Source organism: Spea bombifrons, chromosome 2 (assembly GCF_027358695.1).
Source record: "Spea bombifrons isolate aSpeBom1 chromosome 2, aSpeBom1.2.pri, whole genome shotgun sequence".
Taxonomy (NCBI): Eukaryota; Metazoa; Chordata; class Amphibia; order Anura; family Pelobatidae; genus Spea; species Spea bombifrons.
Window position 1 is genome coordinate 76305468 of NC_071088.1, and position 15700 is coordinate 76321167.

Below are 15700 nucleotides of genomic sequence, written 5' to 3' on the forward strand. Positions count from 1 at the left end.
AGGCGAAATACTTGCATGGAGTCCTTCTTGTCACCGCCTTTGTTCGTTACCCTGCACAAGGGTGAATCTCGTCCTGGAAATCAAGCCTACAGACCCCAAGCTTCTAGTGCCTAAACATTATTGGGACTTTTTGGATGTATTTTCCAAGAGACAGGCAGAACGCCTACCCCCTCATAGACCCTATGACTGTGCCATAGACTTGTTGCCGGGTACCACGCCACCTCGTGGGCGCACATATCCTCTGTCTGAACCAGAGAATGAGGCTCTGGAATTATACATTAAAGAGAGCCTGGAGAAGGGCTTCATCCGACCCTCCTCCTCACCTGCAGGGGCTGGATTCTTTTTCGTCTCCAAAAAGGAGGGCTCCCTTCGACCATGCATAGACTATAGGGGACTAAATCGTATCACCGTGAAAAACCGGTATCCTCTTCCGTTAATCACGGAGATCTATGACAGACTGAAGGGGGCTACGGTTTTCACCAAGCTCGACCTAAGAGGGGCATACAACCTAGTACGCATTAAAGAAAATGATGAATGGAAGACCGCCTTTAATACGAGATTTGGTCACTATGAGTACCGGGTGATGCCCTTCGGCTTATGTAATGCTCCTGCCGTGTTTCAAGCCTTCATCAATGATGTGTTCCGAGACATGTTGCTTTCCCACGTGGTCGTCTATCTCGACGATTTCCTTGTCTATTCACCGGTTATCATAACTCATCGTATGCATCTACGTTCAGTTCTGCAGAGACTGCGTGAGAACGGTCTCTATGCCAAAGCCGAAAAGTGCGACTTCGAAAAGAACAGCCTCCCGTTCCTCGGGTACATCATCTCCGCTAACGGCCTCGAAATGGACCCCAGCAAGTTGAAGGCTATCCTCGATTGGCCTATCCCCCATACTGTAAAGGCAGTACAACGCTTTTTGGGATTCGCCAATTATTATCGGCGCTTCATACGCAATTACGCTTCCATCGCAGCGCCTATCATCGCCTTTACTAAAAAAGGGGCTAATCCCAAGTACTGGTCTGTGGAGGCTGTAAAAGCCTTCGAACGCCTAAAACATGCCTTTTGTTCAGCCCCCGTTCTGCAACGACCAGATCCTGCTTTGCAATACCTGCTTGAAGTAGACGCTTCAGAGACCGGTGCGGGGGCTGTACTTTCTCAACGGAATCCGACAACCTCCAAGTACCATCCCTGTGCGTTCTTTTCCAAGGGCTTCTCATCCGCCGAACGTAACTATGACGTGGGAAACAGAGAACTCCTCGCAGTCAAACTGGCCTTCGAGGAGTGGCGTCACCTACTCGAAGGTACCAAACTGCCTGTTGTGGTCTTGACTGACCACAAGAATCTACAATATATAGAATCTGCTCGACGTCTGAACCCTCGACAGGCCAGATGGGCCTTGTTCTTCACCCGTTTTAATTACATCATGACCTATCAGCCCGGAAGTAAAAACATCAAAGCAGATGCTCTCTCCCGTCAATTCGACAGTCATCGGGACTTCTCCCAAGATGAACCCATCATTCCTCAAGCACGCATCGTCTCGTCCTTGTCGTCTTCCGTGATGCACCGGATTCGTATGCAACAGGCGCACATCACAGCGTCCCAACGACCTCCTTCGGGACGACTCTACGTCCCCCAGCAGTTTCGTGCTGCTGTTCTCCACTGGGGTCATAACCCACCACTAGCCGGTCATCCTGGAGCCCGCAAGACCGAGTACCACATTCGGAAAACCTTCTGGTGGCCGTCCTTAACACGTGACGTCAGCGCCTTCATCGCCACCTGTCCTCAATGTTCTCGCCACAAATCCTTGCACACCCGGCCTTCTGGTTTATTATTGCCTCTTCCAGTCCCTAGAACTCCATGGACTCACATCGCTATGGACTTCATTGTCGACCTTCCTGTCTCTCAAGGGTTCACTACCATCCTCGTGGTGGTGGACAGGTTCACTAAACAGGCTCACTTCATTGCCCTACGCAAGCTACCCACGGCGTCCCAGTTGGCAGATGTGTTCATCAGAGACGTGGTTCGTCTGCATGGTCTGCCACTTCACGTGGTGTCGGATAGGGGTCCCCAGTTTATATCCAGGTACTGGAGAACCCTTTGCTGCAGGTTGGGTATCCGGACACATCTGTCCTCGGCTTATCACCCGCAATCTAACGGCCAGACAGAGCGCACTAACCAGACCTTGAAACAATTCCTGCGCTTACACGTCAATGAACGCCACGACAACTGGTCTTCCCTGTTACCCTTGGCCGAACTGTCCTACAACAACGCTGTCCATGAATCCTTGCGTTGCTCGCCGTTTTTTGCTGCATTGGGATACCATCCCATTGTCCTGCCACTTCCTGCCGCCTCTCACAGTGCCACCATCCCTGCCGTCGAGGAACGGGTCGCTGACATGCGTGCCCATTGGAAAGCTCTCGGTGACCAGCTGGTCAAGGCCCAAGCTCGCAGCAAGGCTGCTGCTGACAAGCATCGTGCTGCACCTCCCCGCTACAGGGTTGGTGATTATGTATGGCTATCCGCACGGCATATCGCGCTTCGTCAACCCAGTAAGACGCTGGGCCCCCGATTTCTCGGTCCCTTCCGCATCGTCCGTCGTATCAACGAGGTTGCCGTGTCCCTTGCTCTGCCTCCTTCCATGCGTATCCCCAACTCGTTTCACGTATCTCTCCTTAAACCCTGCGTACGTAACCGCTATTCTGTGGCCCTTCGTCCTCCTGCCCCTGTCCTTGTCCGCGGCCACGAGGAGCACGTCGTCCGTCGCGTGCTCGACTCCCTTTGGCACCGCGGCTCCTTACAGTATCTTATCGACTGGCGTGGGTACGGTCCGGAGGAGCGGACCTGGATTCCTGCCCGTGCTGTGCACGCGCCTCTCTGTGTCTCCCGTTACCATGCCCGCTTCCCTCTCCGTCCCGGTCCTTCGCGCCCGGAGCGCGCTCCTGGGAGGGGGGGTTGTGTCATACCTACCTGTCCGGCTGGGGTCCCTCGGCGTTCCTCGCGCACGTCCTCCTCGTGTGTTGCCGTGCGTGCGGCACGCCTCCCTGCCACAGACAGTCCTGATCGGGCTGCCGCAGCCTGTCAGCGGCGATCTAAAAGACGATCCGCCGCTGCAGGCTCGCGGCACCCGACCAGTACCTCTTCTGCCTGTGCGGCGGCAGCACAGGCAGAGAGGACTTTGTGGTTAGCCGCCGCGGACATGTCGGCGGCGATCGAGTGTCCGATCGCCGCTGCCTGTCCACGGTGGCTGTCTCTTTTCCCTCCTGCCTGTGTGCGCTGCCGCGTTGCTCGCGGCAGCAGCACAGGCAGAGAGGGCTTTTTGGTTAGCCGCCGCGGGCATGTCGGCGGCGATCGGGTGTCCGATCGCCGCTGCACGTCCACGGTGGCTGTCTTCTTTCTTCTCCTGCCTTGTGGCGCCTCCACGTCATTCGCGGAGGTACCACAGGCAGGAGGGTTTGTTTTTGCTCGTTGCCATCGCGACGACGCATCTCTTGCGTCGGTCGCGATGACGTCATCGTACCTTCTTTCCCGCCATTGGTCCTATTTAAACTTCCTGCTCCTGTGTTTCCTTGCCCGTTCAACGAGTCCATGTTAATGTTCTCTGGGTGCTCTTGTTTATTGATTGATCTCCACGTGTACCAGACCTCGGCTTTGTTATTTGACCTTGATCCTGTGCTGCCCGTCCCGACCTCGGCTTTGTCATTTGACCCTGATCCTGTGCTGCCTGCCCCGACCTCGGCTATTGTATTGACCACGCTCCTGTGCTGCCTGTCTCGATCCCGGCTTGTTTTTCGGAGATATTTCTGCATCGTGGGTCCACCTCCTGTGGCGCCTGATCCGGCGTAACAATTAAAGGTATATTTAAAACCCCATAAATTACAGGCATAGATCACATCTTCCACACCCCAAAGCCAGCCCTGGCGTCCACACTGCCCACATAGAACCTGACCAGCACCCAGATTACACACATAAGATTTGCCATCTTTGTCCCCAAATAGCCCAGCACAAGTCAACTTTGTCCCCAAACAGTCCCATATAAACCCTGCCTGTGCCATCTTGGTCCCCAAGGCTCAAACCTCCTGCTAGTGCCATCTTTGCCCTTCCACAATTATACATCTATGATGCACACAAACACTTTTACAGTCACTCACTAATTCACACTTTAATTCAGACAACTCATCCACACATTAACTCATGCTCTTCCTCATTCAGACAACTCATCCACACATTAACTCATGCTCTCCCTCATTAAGATAATTCATCCACACATTAACTCATGCTCTCCCTCATACAGACAACTCATCCACATATTAACGCATGCTCTCCCTCATACAGACAACTCATCCACATATTAACTCATGCTCTCCCTCATACAGACAACTCATCCACATATTAACTCATGCTCTCACTCATACAGACAACTCATTCACATATTAACTCATGCTCACCCTCATTCACTCAATGCCTCCACACATTAATTCACACTCTTTACTTATATCTACCCCCTCTCCTTCCCTTATCACTTTGTAACCCCTCTCCTTCCCTTATCACTTTGTAACCCCTGTCCTTCCCTTATCACTTTCTAAACCCTCTCCCTCCCTTATCACTTTATAACCCCTCTCCTTCCCTTATCACTTTCTAACCCCTCTCCCTCCCTTATCACTTTCTAACCCCTCTCCCTCCACCTACTCACTATCTACCCTCTCCCCCTTTGTAGTTCTCTCACCTTGAGGTCCAGCGATGGGAGCAGGAGGCTTCTGTCTTCCCGCACTGTTGCAGTGCCCGCTGCTTCACTGCTGAGCGCCGAAATTACATAATTACGGCGTTCAGCAGTGAAGCAGCGGGCACCAGCGAGCGGCTTTTAAATGCTGTCTTTTTTTTTTTGATGCAGAGGAGAGACAGGGGCGCCTAGCAACCGCTCGACGCCCCTCATTCTCCCCCGCATAAAAAAAAGACAGCGTTTAAAAGCCGCTCGCTGGTGCCCGCTGCTTCACTGCTGAGCGCCGTAATACGTCATATTACGGCGCTCAGCATGAAATGCCGGCACCGGGACAGAGGTAGAGGCCTCGTGGAGGAGAATGAGGGGCGCCGAGCTGTTGCTAGGCGCCCCTCCCTCTCCTCCGCATCAAAAAAATAAATAAAAAAGACTGGGTTTGAAAGCCGCTCACTGGCGCGCCCCTTTCAAATGGCTCCTATGGCACGAACCATAGGTGCCATACCCTAGATACGCCTCTGTACAGGGTCCCCTCTAATTGCTTTGTGCAGCCCTGTGACAGTTCTTTCATTAGAACCAACAACTCAGGCTTGCTTCCCCTAGCCAGCTAAATGTTTTCATATTGAAAGCATCATGGGACAGCACCTGCTGTGTACCCACACAGCGATAGGCATATCAAGTCAGTCTGTTCACGTCAATTTTTACAATCACTTACCTCTGAAGAAGGCAGTATTGGCAAAATGTACCAGGTTCTCCACAAAATCATTTTTGGTGTCAGTACATAAATGCAGAGACTACCAAGGTGTATTTTAACAAAATTGTACAATTCTTATTTTATTTGTTTACAACAATATTGAACACTAAAATAATGGTGTTTATACTACCACTGTCCACCAACTACAGCCCACTCAAACACGCCACTAATGTACAATCTTTCCTCTGAGCATTAGGGAACTGCTCTCTGGAGTTTGTAGCCGCAACAGGATTTCTCTTATTTTTCTGCTTCACTGGTTTCTTCTTTTGCCTTTCTGCTGGTGCAAAGAAAGCCTTATCTTAGTCAAAAGACCTTAATGCAAGACAACTAGAATTTTCTAATTTGGTTTCCTCTCCTAATGTCATTTAACCTCACACACTCACAAATGCTGCTTGAATCAATCAACAGTTTGCAGAAACTTAATAAGAGGATGAAGATATGTTATTGGGAATGATTAGTTATGCACATCCAGAGAGCAGGGAGCAAAAATGGCACTCACAGAAGATGTGTTTTAATAACTATATGTTACTTATTTTAACCTGTAAACACAGATATGTGAGTTTATTTAGTTTATAGTAACAATTGTCTATGTAAAAATCCAAAGTATTGTGTAATAGTTTACGTGTTCATTCCATCTTGTTTTAGACATATGGCGGTAAAAATATGAAACAAATTGGAATTATTTTACAGAGGGGGATTCTGATCCTGTCTCTGTTTTGTTTTCCCTGCTCGGCCATCTTCATTAACACTGAATACATCTTGCTTCTCTTCAGACAGAACCCTGAAGTCGCCAGGTTAGATTACACTTCATTTATACCTTTATTTTACAAAATCAACTATTTCATCTGTTTCCCCTTGAGAATAAACTACAGTTCTGTATACAGAAAAAAAGGTTAGAATTGTGGTTTTATCTCACTTTGTTCCAATAAACTTCCTTTATCTTATTTAGGTCGAAATTGTACTCAGTCATGGGTGATCCCCTGCTCAAACACCAAATTTAGCAGATTCTTTATGAAAATGCTAATGAATTAAATTCATTAGTCAGAGTGCGCAATTCAGTGATAATGACTGACCCATCGTAATTAATTGTGCTAACATAACACAAAAAAGTCTAAAATGCAGCTGCTAAAAAACATTATAGTGTGCAAGAACTAGAGCTGTTTTAAGAAAGAAAACAACACAATATTTTAATAAACTGTTGCACAGTACAAAATGCTCCTGGACAGTGATTGGCCAGCATCTACTTCTGAATTTGAACACAGAAACTATTCAATTACTGCTTCTATAAAGGAATCCGTCGGTGTAACCAGCAGAATACTCTAGTTACCTGTCTCAATACTTAGTGCTACAAAAGTAAATGGTCCTGCATACTGGTAGCTGATCTGTAGCTGGATCAGCTTATCAGCATGCAGAAAAAAAATAATCGGATCCCTGTTTACATGACTACTAACTGATTAACCCCTTCACGACCATGCCCATACATGTACGGGCTCACAATGCTAAATTTAGACTAGTCCGTATTAACATATCTGTCTCTATTTTAATGTCTTAAATTGGTGTTTCATTTGTGTCTTCTTAATGAAAAGACCTCTTAATATGAATGACTAGGAGTAACTTTCAGTTTTCCTTGTAGGTTAACACAAGCATATGTGATGATATTTATCCCAGCACTTCCTGTAAGTGGGTATTTACTCTTGAAATATTAGTGTACTTTTGTCCCCCCAATTCATGTTTTGATTGTATTTATTAGGTTTTCCCAATAGAGGACACCCCTCTTGCATATTTATGTTATGGGGCAGAAAGGCAAATTATTTGTGTGGCTCATTGATGCCCTGCAACAAGTTACAGGATCAAATGTCCTGCTTTCTGCATCCACAAGGTGTACAGTATGAGGGAAAACTGTGGAATGTCGAATACAAGAAATGGGGTGGGGGCTATTGTCATCTGATTCCTATGCTTAAGGGCAGACCATCTTGCACCTTGCATCTTGCACTTTAGTGATATAGATAACTGCTGGTGGTCTATGAGTAGATTTAGAAAACTGTTAAATGTACCGTATTTGCTCGATTATAAGACGACCCTGATTATAAGACGACCCCCCAAATCTTAATATTAATTTAGGAAAAAAAGAAAAAGCCTGAATATAAGACGACCCTATAGGAAAAAAGTTTTACCAGTAAATGTTAATTCATTTAAACTAATTTTTTAATAAAAGCTATGATTGAGAAAAATATTTTGGTTTTATTTCCTTCTATTTTCCAACCTGCCCCCCAGTTATGCACATCTGCCCCAGAAATGCCTTATACCCCCTATATGCCACTGTGCCCCATGATATGCCTTTTAACCCTCTAAATGCCACTGTGCCCCATGATATGCCTTTTAACCCTATATGCCACTGTGCCCCATGATATGCCTTTTAACCCTATATGCCACTCTGGCACTTAGAGGGTTAAAAGGCATAATATGGGGAAGAGTGGCATATAGGGAGGTTTAAGGCATTTCAGGAGGCAGAGTGGCATTAAGGGGGTTAAAAGGCATTTCACAGAGCACTCTGCCTCCAGAAATGCCTTAATGCCCCCCATTTAACACCCCCCCCTGTCCCACTTGCCGGTACTTCTGAGTCTCCTGTCATGTAGCTGGGGCAGCGTGTAGACTCACGCTGCAGCCGGAAGGAGGCGCGGCTAGCAGCAGGGGTTGTCTGCGTGCATCGCGCACACATTCCCCGGCTGTCAGAGATCAGAGTTCCCCGCGCCGGTGCCGAAATTATTTTTATCCAAAGATCTCTGGGCAAACAAGGTTCTAGTAATTGTATATAATCTTACCACCTTACCTTACACAATTAGACTACAATGCAAATCAATGAACAAATCCCAGCATATGCTGTATAGCCCATAATATTACACGGTTCAATATATACCGTATTTGCTCGATTATAAGACGAGGTTTTTTCCAGAGCAAATGCTCTGAAAAATACCCCTCGTCTTATAATCGGGGTCGTCTTCTCAGACCCCCCAAAAAATGTCTGCTGGGGCCATGCTGCTTACCGGTCGCGAGCAGCGTCTCTTCTGTTAGAAGCAGGAGGACAGGAAGCTTGCAGCGTCCTCACAGAGCTATATCTCCCCCTCCCTCCTCTGGGGGCGGGGCCAGAGAAGTTGCTCTACAGCCGGTCCCCTGCAGAAGTCTTCGAGTGAGAGATCTGCAGTTCAGGTAAGGGGGTGGGGGAGGGTTTTTGGGTAAGTATGTGTGATTAATGTGTGTTTAATGTGTGAAGTATGTGTGATTAATGGAATGAATGAGTATTTAAATGTGTTTGTGTGTGATAGCATGGATGTGTAAGGGGGGTGGGGGTTGTAGCATGGCATAGGGAGGCTGTAATCCCACTACTATCATCCCCAGGTTCCAGCATGTACTGGCTGCCTTGGCTTGATAGGAGTGTGATTGCTGTTAGCAGTTTGATATATATATATCAAACTGCTAACAGCAATCACACTCCTATCAAGCCAAGGCAGCCAGTACATGCTGGGTTAAAAGGCATATCATGGGGCTGAGTGGCATATAGGGGGTTAAAATGCATTTCTGGACCTCCAGAAATGCATTTTAACCCCCTATATGCCACTCAGCCCCATGATATGCCTATATACCTCCAGAAATGCATTTTAACCCCCTATATGCCACTCAGCCCCATGATATGCCTTTTAACCCCCTATATGCCAGAGTGGCATATAGGGGTATAAGGCATATCATGGGGCAGAGTGGCAAATAGGGGGGTATAAAGCATTTCTGGGGGCAGAGTGGCATAACTGGGGGGGGCAGGTTGGCAAATAAAAGGAAATTTAAAAAATATATTTTTCTCAATCATAGCTTTTATTAAACATGAAAAAATAATTTACATGAATTAATATTTACTGGTAAAACTTTTTTCCTATAGGGTCGTCTTATATTCAGGCTTTTTGTTTTTTTCCTAAATTAATATTTTGATTTTGGGGGGTCGTCTTATAATCGGGGTCGTCTTATAATCGAGCAAATACGGTAATTATTTTCTCCATCAGTTACTCATATCTAACAATCCTGCCAAGTGATACCAAGACCAGTTATTACAATGCAACAATACTAGGCCAATACTTTTACTCGCCGTTGGTAATCTACAACATATAATTTAAGGTCCCTTATTTGGTTATAAATGTAGTAAACTGATATCTATTGTTAACAGTATTTCTTATTTCAGTTATATCTCACTGAGACTGCAGATAGAATAGGATATAACTATCCTACTATTATCTTGGGATGAGTTAAATCTACAATATAAATAAAACTAGACGTCAATTTAAAATATTTGAAATAAAAGGAAACCTTAAGATGTTACCTAGGAACTCTGTGGGGAGTGTAGTTAATAAGCAACCTCAACCAGTCATCAATTCTCGGCTTCTAGGGGTTGTTCCAGTTCTCTCCTTTTTCTCCTTTCTCCCTATTTAACCATCATCTCCCTCTTATCAGTTTCTTGCCCCATGTTTGTGGGAAGAACTTTGGGTAAAGTCTGGGTTTTCATTGGTTACGGGTGTGTTAATAATTAACTTGGCCCCTGGGGACCCTAATCAGATGGCACTCTTTCCCCATGTATGAAGACCTTAACTCCCATATACTGATCCACTGAATACAAGAATTGACTTTAGATTAAAATATAATAATGCATGACTGTATAAAATATAATAATGCATGAGTTCAGACTTTGGCCCTTGCTGAAATAACAAACAGTTCAGTTTATGTTAAATGTTTATGCTCAGACAACTGCATTAAGTGATTTTCTTTAAAGGTTCTTGGTTGGTAGTGTCTCAGGTTGTAAAGTCCACCTTCTTGTTTACCCACCTGTTTTTTTTATCCGTCTTTTGTAAACATATCAGGGTCTTCTATTGTCCCTCTCAGAGCCACCAAACATTAGTCTATCTAGACCCTTGCATATTGGAGTTAAAACATTGTTTGGCAATATCCTGACTGTCAACGGGACCTAAGGCATCAAATGTCTTAACAGACTCAAACCATAATCAGTCCTTGGTTTTGTATATTCAGGATATACACAAAAAGTGTGTGTCATCATTGGGCCACTCTAACGGTCTTTTTCTGATTGACCGAGCAAGCTCAATATGTATATAGATAGTTTGAACCCAGTGACTGGCACAGCAGGATGGGGAGAAATATATATCCTGCTTATCAGCACACATACGCACTATACTCAATGTCAGCCAGCACCAGGGTGTCTAATATAACTGCACAAAGCATTCCTATTGATTTCCATGAGAGCACTTTCTTGCCAGTGATTGGTTTTAACAAGGTAAGTGTTTTTTTCTTCTCAGGCAAAGAATGCATAGTAAAGTGCTTGTAAAGTACATTAATATGCATTTTTTTCGTGTGTGGGGCTGTATGAGCTACAGGAATGTTCATTTAATAAGCAAACACATTGTAATTGCCTTTTTTATTCTTTCTGCTGATTCCTGTTTTTGTTTTTTCAGGCTGTCTTCCTTTATCTGCTACAGACACGATACTTAAACAATCAGGTACAATCAATGCAGCTACATATACTTTGTGATCATTATTGTAGTGTTTTTAAGGTAAATTATGCATTTATGCAGTTGATTTAATGCTTGTAACTACTTAACCTGGCAGCTGTGTCATTTACCTCAAATCAGTGTCAAACAAGTGTGGATTAACCCACACAACCTATATATTGTTTTTTAAAGAACCCACAGTAGTTTTAATGCCATTTTATGTGTGTAGTCCAACAGTTAGTATGAATAATTTATAAAATACTAGAAGAAAATAGAAAAACCGTTAAACTGACAAAATTACCTTTAAAATTTTTGTAATTATAACATTTTTTATAGGAGTTCCGTATATTTCTGTCAATTATAGAGCAAATATTAGAAAGTACTTCACTGTTTCACAGATATTTTTTTATTTAATATGCTGGGTTTGTAACTGGAATATTTAACAAAGAAACCAAAAAACACATGTAACAGAATTTACATAGAATATACACTTGTGTTATTTTTTCTCATTTCTTTTGCTGCATATAAATATTTTGTATGTTTTAGGGTATAATATGGCCTCAGGTGTTTACAGCTGTTGTCGTAAACATTATCAATGCGGCTGTGAATGCTGTCTTTCTGTATGGCCTAAAGATGGGAATAAAGTAAGTCATTTTGCATTTGCATGAAATAGAGCACAATATAGGGTCGTGTCTCTTCTAAATAAGGTTTCCTCAGTTTGAGGTTTTGAGCCAGTATTCACTCGAGATGCCCATGACTTGGTGGTGACAAGGCTTCCTGGAGCATAGTATTGGTGAAAATGTGTCAGTGAGGAAAAAAGAGAACATCTTTTGGTGCTATGATAACGGTTCTGAGGCTATTTCTTTGCTGGTCATTCTATGGGGTATTGTTTCAAGCATTCACTAGTCTGAGGTAATGCAAAACATATAAGTGTCAGATTCCTCTGTTCATAGCCTTTCAAGTATAATTTAGACACAACTAAATTGGTGGTCTGGATTTGCCCCTTAAAGCAAAAGGTACCAATTTTCCCCTAATAATAGCCCCAGGAAGGGTTGGGCTTATTATTATCCTGGGTCACAGGGAAAAAAACTTTTACAAATGTTACTGTTCTCTGGAACGGTGTAATACACACTTGATGCACACCTGGTAATGCTGTCATACCTAGTCTGGGTATTATGGGGCAGTTTAGCAGATGAATATTGACCTATGATCAGTGGAGATGGACACTGATCATTCTCATCCACTTGATATTTCATTTCAGTTTTCAACATTTTTGTTTTGTGACTTTTAGTATACAATATTGTCATGTAGAATAGCAAAAACATGTATCTTAGTATTCATTTATTGGTACTAGTAATACCATAGTAATGATACCATATTTAATTTAATATGTGAGAACATTTATTTTAATCATAATAGTATGTTTTTTTTCCTCTTCCTTCAGAGGCTCGGCTTGGGCTAATGCAATTTCTCAGTTTGCCCTGTGTTTTTTCCTCTTTATCTACATATATGTGAAAAAACTGCATGTGGAAACATGGGAAGGTGAGTGATTACTAAAGAGAAAATAAACTTTAGCACTGAAAATATATTAATAGATGAAGCCAGGCCCGGACTGACTTAGGGGCTGATGGAGCTGCAGTTCCAGGCCCCTACCTTAAAATAGCTGCGCACCGGGGACTCAGAAGTACCGGTAAGTGGGACGGGGGGGGGGGGGGGAGACAGGAGGATCCAGGTCCCCTGCAGCTGCGGGGGATCTGGATCTTAGTCGTCTCATAGTCAGACCTATTTGAGGTCTGATTATAAGACGACCCCGATTATAAGACGAGGGGTATTTTTCAGAGCATTTGCTTTGAAAAAAACCTTGTCTTATAATCGAGCAAATACGGTAATAATATTTCCTGTACAGCCACGCAAACAACTTAGTAAGCTCTATTATTCAAGAAAAATGGTTGGTATTTAAGGCTGCAAAGGTAATTATTAACCTTTCCCTTACCATACTGATTTAAAAGAATATTTTACATTGGCATATTTCTGTCAAACTGATGGAAATTAGTATTTGAGACAAGTTATAACATTGAAATATGACAGAAATAGAAGTTAGCAGCATATGTACCAGCCTACTATACCTATTTTTGCACCAGTAACTGTTCTGGCCACTTTAAATACACTTAAAGACATTTTTGGCACAGAAACTTTGCCAAATCTTACTTGTTGGTATCATAATTGAAGACCCATAGAAATGCAGACCAGCTGTCCATGTTTTAATCTGCTCATACTACTATACTATATAAATAATGTGTCTTGATAAATGGTCTCATTGTTGCTTTTTCTCAGGTTGGTCTAGAAATTGCCTCCAAGAATGGGGATCCTTCATACACCTGGCGATTCCTAGCATGCTAATGATGTGTATAGTGTGGTGGAGCTTTGAAATAGGAGCATTCTTAGTAGGTTAGTTGCTACACAAAATTGACACACATTTGTGGCATTTTTTTATGTCTAAATTGTGTGTCTTTGTAATAATTATGTTAGATAACCCTTACTGTGTGTGTGTGTCTATTTTGTAGAATGTTTGTACTGTCACAGTCATGAGCTTTGAGTGCAGTCTACAGGTATCTATAAGCACATACACCTATCAGCCATAACATTATGACCACCGGCCTAATATCATCGAGGCATGGACTCCACTAGACCTCTGAAGGTGTGCAGATCCAGTAAGTCCTCTAAGTTGTGAGGCGGGGCCTCCATGGATGCATCCTGGTGCCGTGTATTCTACAGGTAAGTGAGGCGCACGCACCTGGCCATCCACGTTGTGTAAAAGAAAACATGATTCATCAGACCAGGCCACCTTCTTCCATTGCTTCGTGGTCCAGTTCTCATGCTCACGTGCCCATTGTAGGCCCTTTGACAGTGGATAGGGGTCAGCATAGGTACCCTGACTGGGCTGGGACTACGCAGCCCAATATGCAAAAAACTGTTATGCACTATGTTATGCACACCTTTCATCAGCAATTTGAGCTACAGTAGCTTGGTTGTTGGATTTGACCACACGGGCCAGCCTTCTCCCCACACATGCATCAATGACCCTTTGACTGCCCATGACCCTGTCGCCATTTCAATGCTTTTCCTTCCTTGGACCCATTTTGATAGGTGCTGACCACTGCAGACCGGGAACATCCCACAAGAACGGCAGCTTTGGAAATGCTCTGACCCAGTCATCTAACCATCACAATTTGGTCCTTGTCAAAGTCACTCAGATCCTTACGCTCGCCCATTTTTCCTGCTTCTAACACATTAAGTTTGAGGATGAAATGTTCACTTCCTGCCTAATATATCCCGCCCACTGACAGGTACCATGATAACAAGATTATCAGTGTTATTCACTTCACATGTCAGTGGTCATACTGTTATGGCTGATTGATGTGTGTATATATATATATATATATATATATATATAAATATATATATATATATATATACTACATACAACATTACGTTACATATTTGTGATTAGGTCTTATCAGTGTGGTGGAACTTGGAGCAGAAGCCATAATGCTGCAGCTGGTGACATCGTGTTACATGGTAAGAAATTTTGCTGGAGCCAACTGTGAGCTCTTTGAATTTTTATAGTCAGGATTAACCAGGATATTAGGGCTGCAACTAACGATTATTTTAATAATCGATTAGTTGGCCGATTATTTTTTCGATTAATCGATTAATCGGATAAAAAAAATCAATATGCAAATTTTTCATTTATTTAAAATAATTTAATGAACTGGATGTTAAAAAACAACTTAAAATTTACATTAACATTCTTATTTTGTTATGATGTAATAAAAAACAATATTTTCAAAGTACAAGAACCCAAACACAATATTTATGAAACAAAATAACCCCAAACATTCTGAAAAGAGGTGGACTATTACTGTTCAAGAAACTTTGCCCCAGCCCTGGCACTTTGCACCCAGCACTTTGCCCCAGCCCTGGCACTTTGCACCCAGCAAGCACTTTGCACCCAGCACTCAGCACTTTGCACCCAGCCCTGGCACTTTGCACCCAGCCCTGGCACTTTGCACCCAGCCCTGGCACTTTGCACCCAGCACTTTGTACCCAGCACTCAGCACTTTGCACCCAGCACTTTGCCCCAGCCCTGGCACTTTGCACCCAGCACTTTGCCCCAGCCCTGGCACTTTGCACCCAGCAAGCACTTTGCACCCAGCACTTTGCACTTTGCACCCAGCCCTGGCACTTTGCACCCAGCCCTGGCACTTTGCAGCCAGCCCTGGCACTTTGCACCCAGCACTGGCACTTTGCACCCAGCACTTTGCACTGTGCCCCTGCACCCAGTCTCCAACTCTGCCCTGCCCCCACACTCTGCCCTGCACCCACTCTGCCCTGCACCCACACTCACACCCTGCCCTGCATCCCCACCCCCACTCTGCCCTGCACCCAGTCTCCCACTCTGCCCTGCACCCACACTCACACCCTGCATCCCCACCCCCACTCTGCCCTGCACCCAGTCTCCTGCCCTGCACCCAGTCTCCTGCCCTGCACCCCCACCCCCACTCTGCCCTGCACCCACACTCACACCCTGCATCCCCTGAAACCCCACCCCCACCCCACCGTGGACCCCCACCCCCGCGAATCGCTCTGTGCGAATGGAGCCACTCGCACAGAGCGAACCGCTCTGTGCGA

At 44.6% G+C, this 15700-nt stretch overlaps 1 protein-coding gene across 2 annotated transcripts in view; it reads left to right on the forward strand.

The window, feature by feature from the left end:
• Window positions 1–15700, forward strand: part of LOC128472884 (multidrug and toxin extrusion protein 1-like) — a 33892-nt gene that overhangs the window by 6276 nt on the left and 11916 nt on the right. For both annotated transcript variants that reach the window (XM_053454857.1, XM_053454858.1), the window contains exons 4-10: window positions 6114–6262; window positions 7102–7144; window positions 10973–11017; window positions 11555–11652; window positions 12453–12550; window positions 13343–13456; window positions 14520–14587. In XM_053454857.1, the coding sequence (XP_053310832.1) occupies window positions 6114–6262; window positions 7102–7144; window positions 10973–11017; window positions 11555–11652; window positions 12453–12550; window positions 13343–13456; window positions 14520–14587 (615 nt within the window). The remainder of the gene's footprint in view (window positions 1–6113; window positions 6263–7101; window positions 7145–10972; window positions 11018–11554; window positions 11653–12452; window positions 12551–13342; window positions 13457–14519; window positions 14588–15700) is intronic.